Raw genomic sequence first — 17,452 nt, 5'->3', positions numbered from 1 at the left:
ACATACACATATTACATTGCATTGCATACATGTACAAAAATCTAGATAGAATCTAGAAATTAATTTAATTATGTTTCACAAATTAGAGTCACTTGTGCAAAACCCTGCATCTGTTTGACTGCATACGTAAAAGGAAATGACTGATACACAAGGTAAGGGTATAAATAGCACACAAGTATGTGTACATGTATGTAGAACAGTATTGAGATCTTGAATTTGAAAAGCTCACACAAAATATATATTTGTCTCATGTTTGGATATCAATTGAAATATGGTTTGTGAAAAGAAATACATGCATGTCTTGCATGCAGTAAGGCAATGGAACATGTGTAAAACAAAATCAAATAGTTTTATGAAATTTATACAAATCATAATATTCCACAATCTAAATTACATTTCCTGAATACATTGCATAACGAGAACAAGACAGTTTCAAAAGGATACTGCTCATGGTTGGGGATTTTAAACTACTTGATTTTAAGTGGTTTCTAAGTCTCGTTTACACCTTTTTGGTTAAATTTTACTGGATTATACTGGATTAGACAAATATGATACATGCACTTTGTAAATCCTTTTCCTTCTTTTAATGAAAGGATATTAGAGATTAACTGTATTTCTTTTCAATATCATCCACTGAGTATAAATTGGAAACATAATATTCAATAACTATAATCATGTTAAGACATATTCAGCGTGGTTTCATATGTTTCTTGACTTCCTTGCTTGACTACATGTACCTTCTTGTAGAGCATGTCTGCCCCATGTCCAGAGTCCAGTATAAATCCACTCTATATCCAAAAACAAAAATACAAAATGCTTAATCCACATAGTCCAAGTAAAAATGACTTCCAAAAGACCAATGATCCTCGATCCGTCTATGACATACATGTAGAAACATTACAAGCAAAAAGACATTCATATCCAGCTGCAGTTGCCCTCCACCCTTGCAAGTCACGCAACCATAAATGAAGAGTTCCTTTGAATAAAAAAACATATCCTTCGTCCTTCTTGGCTCAATATCATGTGGATTGCACTGAGCAGTACGTTCCAATCAACTTGCCCATTAATTTACACAAAGACAATTTGGCACCCGATTCACTCAGATTAATTAATTCCTTTCACTCTTCAGAAACGTTTTTTCAACTCTTGCTAAACCCTCCCAAAATGGATTTCATCCAAGCAGAACTATCGATTCAGTTCGAAGCCCTGAAGGAAGTCAAGGTCCGGGGAACATATTCAACACTGAAATGCAAATGATATTGGTATTTATCCAATGTTCATTCAAAGTTGATTGTCCATGGTTGCACTGGAACTCTCTCGGTCTGTCTGAAACAGATGAACTGGTAAACAGCACGTGTGTTTGAGACACAGCAAAAGTACTTGCGACAAATTAGGACTGTCACACTTGGTTACAAAGGGGGAAAAGGCATGCGCCTGATGCACAACAGGGACTCTGCGATTGTCCTGATTACTAATAAAAGACAGGATTAAGAGAAGGGGCCCTCAAAACATACAGCTTCATCGTTTCATCATATTAGCCTCTGCAGCAGATAAAAAATGGGAGGAGCTACATGTGCATGTAATATACATAAACAAATAATTTCATAAACAATAACATAGTTTCTCCCGTCTCTTGTACTAAGTCATGTTCGGCAAAGAGAGAGAAAAATATAAGTCAGGAAATGAAAGGGATTAAGAGTAGACTTGGTATCATATATGATATCTGATCTGACATGGACAGTGTCAATTTCAAAGCTTTATCCTTGCACTTTGTCAAACGAACAAACTTGGATTTTTGCCTTATAATTCAATGACAACTGAACTAAAGCTGTAATCTTATTTACAATCCTTTTTTTTGTAAATATAATATAAAACTGTTTCTTAGACATCCATAAAGTACACTGCCCAAAACTATACTCTCTCTATTTTAATGCATTATACATGCATATATATCATTAATTAGTACTCTTTAAATCTGGTTTAAAGAATATAGTGCTATAGATTTATTGTGTATAAATCTTCCTTGTCAACACCATAAAAAAGTTTCAAACGGGATGAAGAAACTAAAATGAAAATTTTATACATACATGTAATACTTTGTTTTCCTCAATTTCAAATAGCGTTTCTGAAATGGAGTATGAAGGATCAAACTGAATATTAAAATCTGACACATTCTCTGGTATTTAGGTCAGAGTAAATATTTAATGGATGGTTAATTGATGGCATCAAAATGGTGACGCAAACATGATCTTGTAAACACCGGATGCTGCATCAAGTTAATGAGTTGACTACACTGTGCTTTTGCCATATTTGAATGTGAACAAAATTTTGTAAAGCTTATGTTGTTTTTGAAGAGAAAAGAATCTGAGAGATCATACTTGTTAATAACATTGTACATGTACATTACTTCACAGGATGACAAACAAATTTCAGCCCTGGGGCCTGTTGCTTAAAAGTTAATATTATGCTAATTTTGTCATCCAATGGTAACTACCATGGCAACAAAGCTCAACATCTAATCAGAATCAAGGATTTCAGGGAAGTTACCAATTGAATGGCAAAGATACTATAATACTAACGTTTGAAATGCAATGGGCACCTGATATGGTAATATGATTTTGAACAAGAAAATACCTTAAAAGAGGGGAAACGACTGTAGTGGTTGTATCATTTTTAACAAACTAAGCTTGAAAAAAAAATGTACACAAAAAATAAGTCTACATGATTAAACATATATTCGTTTTCGACTCCCACTTCAATAAATTACCAAATTGAGAAACTGAATATCTGTCTATAAGAATCTCCTCTCATACAACATTGGTTTCAAATATCATACTAGAATACAATGTTCTTGAAGAAAATTAATAAAAACTGCACACTGATCAGAGGTTATTGCACTCCTTTGGCAATTTAATAAAGCTTTGATATGGCACCCTGCCTGATATTATATCAACTGTTTGCTCTGCGGTAATAATATATTTTCTTGCCATTCAATGTCATTTCCAGCAATATTAGCCAGACATTATGCTTGGAGACTATGATACTACTCATTAAAGTGTCATATCATCAGTTAAAGGACTCCATGTAAGGTTTATGTAGGCAAATAATGTTTGTAGCTTGTAATGCCATGTTGTACATAGTATCCTTTGTATCAAAATCATGTTAAGTTTTACAATCCTGTGGTAAAAAATGAAGAAATCCTAATTTCATGTGGTGAATACCACAGGCTATACATTCAGCGTACATACTATGTAGTTCAAGATCTTTTTAAACAAAGTGAACTAAAAATTCTACAAATTATCATTTGCATAATATTTCAGTGAAAATTTTTACTTGGTTGCTTGTTGTATTCATCAAATCACCTTGACATCTTGTTGAGGGTTAAGACTTCCCTTTTATAGTTTAAATGCTAAGTTTCATGTAGCACACAACACAACACGATCTTACATTTTGGTCTCTGGCTGAAAAAAAAACACTAATGAGATATTTTCTTGGACAAGAACATGTTGCTTCTATACATGTTGTTTCTCAATTCTCATGAAAATATTCCTGTACATGCAACGTGTAGACAAGGAGGCTCGATATAATTTGACAAATCCATTTCAATGTATATCCAAACAGCACATGAAATGACCTAATAAACAAAGCTCCTTCTATTGATCTTTGTGATCAATGACAAACAAATCAATGGGTTCTTTTTTCAACAAGAACAATTCATTGACAAGTATCATAACAGACGCAGTTTTGTCTTTCCCATGCCCTAATTTCAATTTCCATGTTACATCTAGAGAAGATAACCATGTTTTTCTTCAAGCATTTAATCTGTGCACTGTACAGCAGGGTGCTACATAAGCACTTGCCCGATTGCCCGGGGCAAGTAAAAGTTAGTGGGGCAAGTGTTTTGAAATAAAGACCAAAACTACTTGCCTGAATTGGGAAAGCAAAATTCTCACAGTGGAATGACCAAAATTAGGGTCGATATTTTTTTATTTTTTATATGATATCGACCCTAATTTTGGTCATAGCGGGCAAGATAAAATCACTTTGGAAAAAGTCATGCAATAACAAGGTACATCAGTTCATGTCAAAAGAGAAAAGAAGTTCAATGGTTTATAAAACCACAATACTTTCTTTTGAAGAGGTAAAACTTTCTTTTCAAGGACTTTTCGGGGCAAGTGAAATAGATTTTCGGGCAAGTATATTCCAACTATTTAAGAATTTACTTGCCCAACCAGGAAAGTGCTCTTAAAAAGTTATGTAGCACCCTGTGTACAGGTATGCACAAGGGCAGTAAAACTGAAGAGTGCAGTCGTACAACAAATGTATACAATGTATGTGCATATACGAGACATGTAGGCTTCCATTATCAGCATGCGTCAATACTGGCAGCAATACTACATTTCAACCTCGAGCCCTGATTATAAGCAAACATCCTCCATAAAAGGATTCAGACAAGATGCTAAATGAGATAAAATGAAGAAAAAATGCCTTTGTTTACAGCACTTACATTACATTGATAGTGCATTACATACACGATTTCTCTACTGTACATGACTGTAATACAGAGCATCACATTTTGCACACATCTAAATGTGAACATAATCGGCATACGTGCACATGTAATGCTATGCAGTTCTGATGGTACATCATATCTTTATCACTGTATTAATTCTCTGTCATGACAAATTTAATTGAGGGCCTGAAATCCTGAAAGAAAGGCTACCAGTACGGGTATTCTTGTGTAGATTACCACATGATAGGTCAAGCTTTCCAAGTAAATTGATTCCAATTACAATTCACCTAGGCGCCCAGTATGCCATCTGATCAAGCTGATTGGTATTAAAGCAATCGCGCCTTGATATCACTAGAAACATTACAATGCATTCCAGTCGATTGATAAGAGATATTTCATCATTTTGTGTTGATCATCTTTTCTTTGAAGGAATTCAACAGTTGGGTTATCATTTTTGTTCAAGTAATTTGTTATGCTATGATGACCATCCTTGTGTATATTAAACATTAACATATATTTTCAGGATAATTTTAATTGGTGCTCAATCATTCTAGATTATTAATATTATTATTATCATCAGTGTATTTTTTACACATACATGATAATGTAATAACCATATACAACCCAAGATGTGAGAACACTAGTCATGCTAGTCATATGTATAACTGCAAGATTCTGTGTCACAGAAGTTGCCTCTCAAATACAAACTGCCTAATGTCATTAAGCTAATTAACATCCTCACTTTTTTGTCAGATTGGCCAAGAAATCAAAGAATGCGATGTAGGCTTTATACACGCCCAAATTCAATTATATTGTAATGCAAAGGGTTTTATTATTGCAAAATATGATATGAAATTAAGAATTACAAACTTGTTTGCACCTTTTCAGTTTCTTCATGCTTTGAATGACATTATTCACTGCTTGTTTCATTGTGGCTTCACAGGCATACCGCAAGAACAGTCTATATGTACACTGTATACTAGTACTAAGTATGTTGCAGCATATGAACAGGATGATGATGAGACGGACAGGAGAAAGCAGGTGTTCAAAATCAGAGTTACAAAGAAAGATAAAGGGAAGGGAAGAGGGTTTTTTTTTACAAGTATTGCAGGCTTGCTAAAGAGATATAGAGATACACTGAGCTTGGGTTGCTAGGCAACATTGGCTTTATATCTTCTATCATGTCTCATGGATCAAATAACTGTATATATGAGGAAAAGTCATGGGTTCATCTGTATGTCATTACTACATGTATATTTAACAAATGTTATAACTGTACAATGATAAGCATGCATTTTTATAACCCCTTATCCAAGAAAAAAATATTGCCAGGCGGCAAATATCATATTTTCATTTGCTGTTGCTTGTTTGTAGTGTAAAGAATTCAATTTATTTCATCATTTGGAGCTGACTATAAAGCTCTCACCATTTCTCTGTTTTCTCTGATAACAAATTTATGCAATTAGAATTTCCTATCCATGTTGTCATCATTGTATATATGTGCATGGTGATAATCACTGTATTGATAAGATCTATGAAACCAGGGATATAGTTGTTGCATATCCCTGATGAAACCCTCCCTACAAACCTCTATTACATGTTACTCCTTCCCCCTTAAATTACCTTATACCTCCTTGTATGATACATGTGAGTTGGGCTTCACAGTATCCCCGATCCATCAAGGATCGGATGGGATGCCTTGGACTGAATTCGAGGTGATTTCTCTCTACATGTATCTTATCCTCCAAATTATAAATGATGAGAATATGAGGTGAAGGTCCTACAGCCCTGTCCCCATGCATCAGTTGATATTGGCGTGCCAGCTGTGTCCTTCATGTCACTCCAATCACTGCATCCTATCAACATTCTAAAGTCCCCTTGACATCACAACAGCAAGAAATACATTACAGATGTAGAGTGTAATACTATCATTATGAAAATATCAAATTTCAATATGTTATACTTTTTCAAACTGAGTGTGAGTGGCAACAAATCAAAATAGCTAAATTTGCAATGCTCCTATAATTTTGTATCTAAAATAATTAAAGTACGCCAAAAGCTGTAAATAGGGGATTTTTTTTAATAGCTCAAAGCAGATAAAAAGCTGGACACTCACACCCCTGCTAAAACAATTTAATTTTAATTTTTCTTTGTTTGCCGATGTAAGTAATCCATGCAGGATGCATTTACATGTATGTGATGCTTGTTCCAATTTTTAATAGCCTATTAGGGTCTGATATCTAGTAATGTAAAAGCACATACATTGTATGAACAGATTTTCCTTTTGCATAAAATTCTTTGATAATTTTTTCAACCTTTTTCAATAAAAATGCATAAATTTCATTTTGTAACAGTTCGTGATGACTTATTTTCGTTTTTTTAGAAACAGGCATAAAAACCTTTTTCAATTTTCTAAGAAAATGACATTTCATTGAATAATGAACGACATACAGGAAAGCTGCTCGCATATGACATCACAAATCAAATAATTAAGATTCTAATAACTTTTTTATTCTTTGATGGATTTTTCTCAAACCTTTGGCAATATTTTTTCCTGCTGTTTTACAATAAAGTTTTATTCAGGGTGAACTTCCCCTTTAACAGAAACAATAAAATACAAAACATAAAAAGAACAACAAACAAAGAATGACGTGAATTTCAAACAGCCCCAATTTGTATGCCTTTTATCGATGTTCATTTGATTAACAATCTTGTTTTGGTAGGACTGTATTTACACAGACAAGGTCTCCTCATGAATTATTCATGAACGGTTGAATGCCTTCTTTTCATACTTGACAAGACCAAGAGCCTGAAGTAGCCGAGAATGTAAAGAGGAAAACACAACAAAGACCTCACTCGATCTCTGGGGAGTCCTTACAGTAAATTGACAAGTTGGTTTCACTGACATAAAGTTCAACCACAAATGAGATTTCATATCTCTGGGTTATCATAACCGAACTCGCCTGTGGTCTTCCACATGTATGCATGGAATATGTTCAAACAAACATCCTATACAGTACATGTAGCAGATAATGGAAAATGAAGATCAAGGGAGCGTTTCACGAAGACGACTTGTTGGATGTTTTATCCAACAATATCTGCTGTATCTGACAGTTACCATAGTAACAGTCAGACACATGTGATTATCAGCCAATCAATATCAAAGAAATTCATCAGATGTATTATCTTAAGACAGTGACGTTTCTATCCTATATATCTGATGTTGATGAAATGCTGTCCAATTTTCATTTAGTAAAAAGTGAAATGACACCGAATGTTCGCAAACATGAACCATGTGTGAAATATGTAAAAGTTTTCACTGAGTACAATTTGTGAGTGAAATTTGAAATATGTTGGAGGCGCCAATCATATGTCACCCTCATTTATTTCATGAAACCATTATGATGGCACAACAGAAACCACATCAAGTAAATGTAAAAAGTCAGCAAATCTTTATAGGATGTGTTTCTACTGAGCACCCATCTGGGATAAAGCTGTGGGGCAGCAGTTGGCAAATATCAAGCATGAATTTAACATTGAATGAATACTGTACATGTTGACCTAAACACAATTATATTTTATCTATATGGTGTAGACAATTTTGGAATTTTATGCAAAATAAATATTTGAACATGAAGGCGGTATATTCTTTCTAATGGGTACTTGCAAGGGTAACACACAAAGTAGATGCAATTTGTATGTATAGGCCTACATGTAAGTCTGTATCTGTAGGCCTAACACTGTATGTACCACAATAAATGCAAACCAAACAAAAGGAATTTCCTTGGCAGCATACAGTAATCAATAGTGGTCAACTGCATGCCGTTATTACAGTAATTTCACAATGGACATATTGCGTGCAGATCATGCAATCACTGTCTAATTAAAAATATCAGCATGATCATCCGACCGTTCTTGTCTTTTCATGAAATTCAAATGCTAGCCAAAGGTTAAGCGTACATGCTGGGTTCATCCTTTCCTTGTTTACAGATCATTTTGTCTCTATTTTAAAAACCCTCTGAACATTTTTCATCTTGAATTTTGCAATTTGGCTCAGTTACTACCCGTATTTATGATTCCCATCTCAAAACATTAAAAACCATATTTCTAAGTGGAAAAAAGCACAAATTCTGTCTAGAAGTGTCTTTTTTTAGAAAATGTCTTCGTTGTTTACAAATAATCAAAACATTTGCATGTTTACACATTACATTTCTGCAACAAAATGAAGATGAGAATAAAGTCAAGAAGTGTCTTTTTTTAGAAAATGTCTTCGTTATTTACAAATAATCAAAACATTTGCATGTTTACACATTACATTTCTGCATCAAAATGAAGATGAGAATAAACACCTGATTTTACATACTGATAACTTTGACCTTTTCAACCTGCAAGGTCGGAAAACGGGCTTGCAGTGGACTTGCAAATACCAAAAAGGCCAGAATACCGGCCTGAAGTCATGTGACTTAAAAACACAAGTTCTATATGTCAGGTGATCTCTTAAAATTGATGCTATCTTGAGGATATTCAATTGATACCTTGAGTTCATAATTTTGTCAACTAATGGCTTTGATTTGGAAGATATTCAGCTTAGAAATCGCCAAAATTACAGCTCTATGGAGGAGGCTCATGTGATAATAAACGGCGAATCATCCACTAACTATGGGTGTGCTATGGCAAATTTTACTTCAGTCAAAGCAGTGATTTATAAAGATGTCTGTACAAGAAGCTACTCAACATCAGCCGGGTCAGGCCTGGCACCAGCAGAGGCATATGCTCAGTTAGCCTGGGGCTCAAATCATAGGAATAGGATATCATTTTTATTTCATATGTATTATTTCTTCCTCTTGCCAATATGCTTGATATGTGCAAATAATAATTCATAGTAACAATAATTCAAAGGGTTATTTGCAAGGATATGATGATCGCTTTCAAAGTATGAAAAATCCAGCATTTTTTTTTACTATTTGTACCCCTCAATGGTAGAAAGCAGCCTGATGCTAAATGACTGAAAAAAGGGGTGACACGACGTTTGCTCGTGCGACATTTGCTCCGGTCTTAATATCTCAGAGGCATATAAAGGTTAGAGTTTGGATTGGAATGGATTTCTGGTTTGGAATACAGTGAAAAGATAATTAGGGTTCATTCAGTTTTAGAGGTTAGATTTTATGTTTGGCGTGATGACATGTGTATTTTTCATCGGAGCAATTATCCCTGGAGCAAATGTCATCTAACCTAAAAAAGAGGTAGCTCCATCAGGATTCTTCTTCAAAGCTGCATACATGTATTACACTTTGCTGGAGCCTCGCAAAATAAATTTACATTTAATTTCTTCCGAATGAAGAAGTTTCAAAGGGTGAATCATGCTACTGTAAGATTTGATAGGCCATCTTCCCTTCCCTATTGAGACTGAACCAAGGGGTAAATTGATGCATAATGACACCAGACATATCGTGATACACAACTGGAGGGGGTAGACAACCAGAGTTGGAGCCAAGCAGTATGTATGAGTCAACAACTGTAGCTTGCACACAACAGGTCTTTTCTCTCTTTTAAAGGGATGAGTCATGGCATCACAGACAGTTGATGAATATGCAATCAAGTCCATAAAGACTTGTGTGATTGACTAACACACTGGACTATCAAGCAGTGTGATTGTTCCTTTGATTGCTATGTATTTTTCTCTGATTTTTTTTAGTAAACATTTATAGGCCCAAAGCGTCAAGTTTCAACCCTTGATGGTGACTGGTAATACATGAAATTTACAAATTAAAAAAATATATATAATATACATATGTAGGCCTATTTATTTTCAATCATGATTCAGTTCAGTTAAACACATGTCCTGAGGTTTAAATCCAAATGAATATTTTTTTTTATTTATATCATAATTGGTACTGTGTATCAATGTGGTAAAACAGCCTGTATTTCATGAATTTAAGGCAAAATTCATCAGTGACAAGAGAACCAATACTAAAGAGCACTACATGTATAAAGTATCCTAATCGGTATTTAAGTTCGACCATTTCTTCATTGATATTTGATTTCATTGTGAATAATTATTTCTTTAATAGGGGTTTCTTTTATGTTTGTGCATGTAATTGTTTAAAAAAAGAATGATTACAATTAGCACACGGAGATCTGAAAAAAATTATCCATGATTAGAGATGAATGAAATTATAATACATAAAGTCTCCCTCTCCGCAATCAAGCATAACAATAATAATAGGAATTTATATGGCGCCATCTATCTAAATGTAGAAATATTCTATTCCGAGGCGCATTGTTTATAATTATTATTATCCCGGCTTTAGCTCGAGCTACCTTCCAGCGCTCAGTGCATTTAAGGAATTAATCCTGCCGGGTACCCATTCACCTCACCTGGGTTGGGTGCAGCACAATGTAGATAAATTTCTTGCTATAGGAAATTACGCCATGGCTGGGATTCGAACCCACGACCCTCTGTTTCAAAGTCAGAAGACTAATCCACTGGGCTAAAACGCTCTACAAGCATACTGCACTACAGTTTCATGAAGACTTTGCTTCTACATGCACTCCATTTTATTGTAGTAAACTTTAAAGTCAGCAAGATTTAATTTTCTCATGTCTGACACTTCTTCCAAATGCAATGCATCTTCATTAAATATCATCATGTCATTTATGATCTTACTCAAACTATAAAGCACCTTCATTATAGACTGTAAAGGGGTCCATAAAAACAGATGTATCTTTGAAATATTTTCCTGGTCAGTCATGACCATTGTAACCTCTGGTACCTCATGCAATATTGAGGTCATCTTAGGTCATGTATTCGAAAGTGATTCTTGAGTGCATGTAGGTATATGGATTAGATGAAAACCAGACCTAAGGCAATGAATGCATTACCACGCTGGTATTCTCCATGTACTTTCCTCAACTCTGCAGATTAACATCGTAGGTACTTCGTTACTGCTACATTGACTCTATGAATACAACACTGCATACAATATTCTAGTATAAGTTACCACTACCAAACTACTGTACATTTTTCCAAAGGCCTTTCTAGTTTCTAAAACATATTTCTCCTCGGGGCGATTACATGCTAGAAAAATCAGCCATTTTCACAACAGTTTTCACTCTACTGTCCAAACGAACGAAGAACTTCAATTTGCTTTTGTGGTAATATCAAAGTACTACTGGGTAGACATGCAAAAAAACTGACAACCAACAAAAATATGTTGTCCGTAGGTGAATTAGAGCTTGAAATGTTGCGTGTCGTACAGGAAATTTCTACGTCCCGTACGACACACATCATTTTCACCAATAATTTCCCCATAATCAATTTTTTGAGTTGGTTATTAGTCTTTCACATGACTCCCCACTATAGCTTTATCATTGACAAAAAGAATATTTTATTGCTAAGCATTCAGCTAGGAAACTATAAATTGTTGTCAAAATGTCCCGTACGACACATATGGAATCGCCCCTTGAAGTTGGGCTGTGTTGTAAGTACTGTGTTGATCATCTCATTTAAAGGACAAGTCCACCCCAACAAAAACTTGATTTTAATAAAAAGAGAAAAATTCAACAAGCACAACACTGAAAATTTCATCAAAATCGGATGTAAAATAAGAAAGTTATGGTATTTTAAAGTTTCGCTTATTTTCAACAAAATAGTTATATGAACGAGCCAGTTACATCCAAATGAGAGAGTTGATGACATCACTCACTATTTCTTTTGTATTTTTTTATATGAAATATTTTGATTTTCTCGTCATTGTCATGTAAAATGAAGTTTCATTCCTCCCTAATCATGTGGAATTCCATTATTTTAACATTTTGTGCTTCAGGCAAGGAGGTCCTAATTGTCAAATTCGTAAAAATTGAAATATTGTATAATTCAAACAATAAAAAAAAAGAAATAGTGAGTGAGTGACATCATCGACTCTCTCATTTGGATGTAACTGGCTCGTTCATATAACTATTTTGTTGAAAATAAGCGAAACTTTGAAATGTCATAACTTTCTTATTTTCCATCCGATTTTGATGAAATTTTCAGCATTGTGCTTCTCTGATTTTTTTCTCTATTGATTCAAATCAACATTTTTCTGAGGTGGACTTGACCTTTAACATTTTCAAAACAACCTGGCTTTATAGGCCATGGTAATTATATCCAAGTCACCCTAGAAGCACATACAGATATTAAATGGTATGTGATATGCAACACGTAAAAGAACTGAATATTATTTGTTAATTTATGATGTTTATTATCATAACCAAATTACACTTCTAAAATTCATTAGCTTTTAAAATGTCTAGCCTTTTTAATGCGTTTTACTATGTTTTTTTTACTGTCAATCACAAAGACCATTTTTAATTGAATTAAATTACATGTAGTATTGTGCCATTCAAGTAATCAAGTTCAACCCAGGAGGATGGGTCATACATAAGGCAAACAATTTTTTTTTTTTTGATTTGTGACTGATCTACTTGACTTGGGTACGTTTTTTCTCTAAATTCTGAAATGGTTTGAAGTGATAAATACATTTCAAAAAGTTTTTTTATCATTTCATTTTTTTATTGAACAAGAACATGATATTTGACCTTGAAATAAAACAATGCTACTGACGCCATGTCATATTACATGTATTTGTGATAAATTACATTGTTAACTCTAACAACAATCTTGCAGGCCTGGATTTGTGCTTCTGAAATTATTATGAATGTTTTCATTCAAAAATTTACCTTACATGACCTTTAAACTTAGCCAAGTAACCTGAAATTCTATTCATATAATTACTAATATTTGATTTTTACAAATCATGTACAATTTTCATTGTGTAGAAATATATCATTTAAAAATTCTCTTATGTAGAGAAAGTTTGTAAAGGATTAAAAATAAACACTGATTCAGCAGCTACTATTGTGCTACATATGTTCAAGCCAAGTGGGGAGTTATCCTAGTTCATGATTAGAGTTAATATAGAGTACCAACACACCATCAGAATTCTTCTGGCAGGCATGTTCTGTGTGTTTCATGAAGCTGCGACAGACTCGGGTGTGGTGTCTAGTAAAACCTATTATTTGTCATTTTTTTAGATAGTTATTGACTTCCATTTTGTCTAAAAATGTCAGGTATTGTTGATTTTTACAAAATGAAGAGATATGGCATACCCCTTTTCCCACCAGAAGCAAATTTTTGAACTTTCGACAAATATAATTCCTCCCTTTTTCATATTGACACCACAATACTATAAAGTGCATTGACCTGAAAATGCTAAAATGATCTTTGACCTTGTGAACTGAAATTCATGCCAAATAATCAATGAGACTTGGTCACCTTTTTGTCAAAGTGAATAGTTTTTAAATTATGACATTTGACTTCAAGATATTGACGCTGATGCTGCTGTCATCATAAAAGCATTGTATACAATGTACTTGTACATCTTCCCGCTGCTACATGCATTTGTATGCAAGACGAAAAACCTCTGATAACAGCATCTAGGTCAGGCTCAATTATCCATTTTACACATTCCTGTTTACACACTAGTGACTAGAGTTTGAGCAAATAGCTGAAGTAAACAAGGAAAGGGACTCCAGTCATGTTGAGTCATAGAGATACAGGATGGACAAGTACCCTCTAGGCAAGTAGCCATCATCAATAGGAAGTTGAGAATTGGATGATCTCTGGTCATTTGTTCAAAGTATGATATCATGCATCCAGTTTGTGGAGCTTTAGACCTCTATAAGTTTTCTTTTTAATGATGAAAAAAAAATGTCTTGAGTCACATCTGAATTTTTCAAACTGAATTACAGTTGTATAATACAAAAATCAACTCCAATTCTACCAATGGTACAAAGATCAGGGTCGCATTTCATAAAAGTTGATACACTACCATCACAGTACCATGTATGATATCAACTCTTGCTGGAATGTCAACTTTCAATGGAAGAGCCAATCAGGAAGCATACTTTTCACTGTTGCCATGGTACATGTACATGTAGTTGACACTCCAAAAAGATTTTCTATTACTTAACCGTTTATGAAATGGGCCCTACCTAGGCTACCTGGTCAGTAAATTGCTAATTTGTCTATTGCCAACTCGTCCACTCACAGTCATCACATATATGTATGTAGTCTACCTTCATTTTAATAGTCTAATGCCATAACGTCCACCAACATTTCATCTAACGACCATTTGTTCCAATAGCCATTTGGTCCAATCATCACTTCCTCTAATCACCAGTTTGATGATAATTTTGTCTCATACGCAGTTGGTCTTAATATCCATTTTATTTTCATTCATTTTGCCTAATTAACACTAGTCCAATTAGACCAAGTGGTATATAGACGAACTGATGGTAGGCCAAATGATAGATAGTACATGTAGATGAGTTGGTACATGTAATACATTATAGGACAAACTGGCATTTGACCAATTGAAAATAAATCCCCTGGTTGGTCTGGAGTTGATTTCACCTGCAGGCTTGACTATGTCATAACCTGGTGTACATTCACGTAACTTTTCATTATCCTCCCTGTTAAAATATCTAATATTGTTGTATTTGTTATTATTAGGGGAGATCGGCATTAGTTGGAACGCAGGGTAAGTTGAAACATTATAATTTTCTTTAACGCCTGTAAAATAAATTTATGCAATACTGCCCTCAATTTATTGCTATTAATATTACAACACTGTTGTATTATTAATAAATTGAGGGCACTATTGCATAAATTTATTTTACAGGCGTTAAAGAAACTTACAATGTTCCAACTTACCCCACGTTCTAACTAACGCCGATCTCCCCAACATGTATCAGGTGGGTGTTTCATAAAGCTGCTTGTAAGATACATATAAGAGCGACTTTAAATGACTGGTGATCCTTTCTTGTGGTAAATGGTATATGGTAAATAATTGTGTAAGAAAGGTTCACCAGTCGTTCTTAAAGGGATGGTCTGGGCTGAAAACATTTATATCTTAATACAGAGAAGAATTCACTGAGCAAAATGCAGAAAATTTCATCAAAATCGGATAAAGTTATTGAAGTTTAAAGTTTAGCAATATTTTGTGAAAACAGTCGTCATGAATATTCATTAGGTGGCTGATGTCACATCTCCACTTTCCGTTTTCTTTTGTTATTACATAAAATCATTTTTTTTTCATTATTTCATACTTGTGTGTGAATAATATGTCTTCCTTATAATGAAATAAGTTGCAGCAATAAATATCTAATGCACTAAATCAGTTGTCAATCCAATTTTTCTAGTTCTTGGAAGAGAAAATTTGAGTGAACCTTATTTCATATAATAACATACAAAAGAACAACTGGGGATGTGACATCATCAGCCCACCTAATGAATATTAATGACGACTGTTTTCACAAAATATTGCTAAACTTAAAAATTCAATAACTTTATTTGTTTTGTTATTTGTTTTTCAATCTCTATTTTTAATTAAGAAAAAATCATTCAAAGAATTAAATTTACATAAGAGCCAAGTTATATGATGAATAGCTGTAATGAAAACTGACAGTGTAAGAAAATGAAGCATTTGTCCCATAGAAAAAGAGAAAATAAGCCAAAAATTGCCACCCTTATTTTGCCACACATGGAGATGTACCTGAGAACAAGTGGCTCCGCTCCGTTGAGAGTATTAGCATTTGACAGAATGATTTTTATTCTCTAGTAAGAGTCTCTAGGAGCCTTCTGGCTACCCTCCATCCCCATCTAAATGTCCCTTGCCATTGGCATTGGGTCTACAATGTTCTACGCTAAACCTGCACTTACAAATTTTCATGCCCTGTTCCCTTTTTCTGCTGATGCCCCACAGCCGGAGTCATTGCCAGATCACGTCGAAGCTCCACCGCTGCTCCCCCTGGGTCCATCCTTGAACTCCCGCAGCCTGCAACATGTCTGTGTGTTTCTTCGACTTTGGTTTGTGTTGCACTTGCGCTGCTTGCTCTTCTCTGCAGTGCTGAGAGCACTTGCTCTCGATCGGTCTAGTAGACTAGGCCTACCGTACTTGGTCTTTTTAACCTAAATAGTCAGACTGTCGAGCTGTCTTCTTTCTTACTTTACAGGCCTGCCCTTACTATTTCTGTCAGCAAATTATTGCTGCATTGATACAATCCGAAATTTATACTGACTGAAGTGATATCCATTCATCTAATTCTACATTGGCTGCTAATCGTCCAACTTCCGAGTTAACTCAAAGGATGCAGCATCAGCAGAGCCTGAGTGAGATGTGTTGAGCGACCATAACTCCAGAGGCAGAGTACGGTACCGGCCCCGTAATTTCACACCGGGGGATACCACCGCACGATAGCCTGCAGTTACTTGGAGGCCGCTCTCGAGTCGGAGTCGAAGTTCGGAGAGATTTCAGACTCGCATCAACTTCAAGTTCAATCCAAAAACACAAATGAGAATCGCATGTTCCGAACCCAAAACTCTGAGTATCGATATCAGTTACACATCAATATACTATTCTTAGAACTGACGGAATTTTCGGGAAAATATTGAGAATTTAAGTCCCTGTCTTTGTTGCTTTATCGATGTCGTATCTGCGCTGGCTGATCTGAGAGAACTTTTTAATAGGTAGTCTGCCGCCCTCTAAAGTTAATTTCGACTGTAAATGCCTAAATTTTTGACTGGCGTTGTGGCGTGCGCCTGGATCCAATATTTAATTGATACAGAGGTTCGAGGTTCGAACCCTGGGGCCGATTGCACGAAAGGGTCTTTCCAAGGACCGTCTTTCGTGTCGCCCATCTTTTATGGAAAGCTGTATGCGGAATATTTCTGAAATGTATGATAAACAAATGAAATTCGTTAGCGAGCATTTAATTCAATTTGTATACAATTTAATGATATATATCACATCATTTTCTAAACAAAGATTTTGTTTACTTTAACGGATGAATAAAATATGTCTGCAGGTAATTTATTTAAAATGCGTTTCACATGGC

At 34.7% G+C, this 17,452-nt stretch overlaps 1 protein-coding gene across 3 annotated transcripts in view; it reads right to left on the bottom strand.

The window, feature by feature from the left end:
* Positions 1–17,091, bottom strand: part of LOC121418598 (E3 ubiquitin-protein ligase pellino homolog 1-like) — a 48,474-nt gene extending 31,383 nt beyond the window's left edge. Inside the window, exon 1 of one of the 3 annotated variants that reach the window (XM_041612557.1) lies at positions 16,278–17,091. In XM_041612557.1, the coding sequence (XP_041468491.1) occupies positions 16,278–16,375 (98 nt within the window). In that variant the 5' untranslated portion in view covers positions 16,376–17,091. Of the gene's footprint in view, positions 1–737; positions 976–16,277 lie in introns of those variants that run through there. The other 2 variants (XM_041612558.1, XM_041612559.1) reach the window with 2 other exon arrangements.
* Between the last annotated feature and the right edge of the window lie 361 nt (positions 17,092–17,452).

The sequence above is a fragment of the Lytechinus variegatus genome, chromosome 7 (genome assembly GCF_018143015.1).
Source record: "Lytechinus variegatus isolate NC3 chromosome 7, Lvar_3.0, whole genome shotgun sequence".
In the NCBI taxonomy this organism is placed as follows: domain Eukaryota; kingdom Metazoa; phylum Echinodermata; class Echinoidea; order Temnopleuroida; family Toxopneustidae; genus Lytechinus; species Lytechinus variegatus.
Note: the sequence above shows the minus strand (reverse complement) of the source record. Positions and strands in the feature narration are given on the sequence as shown.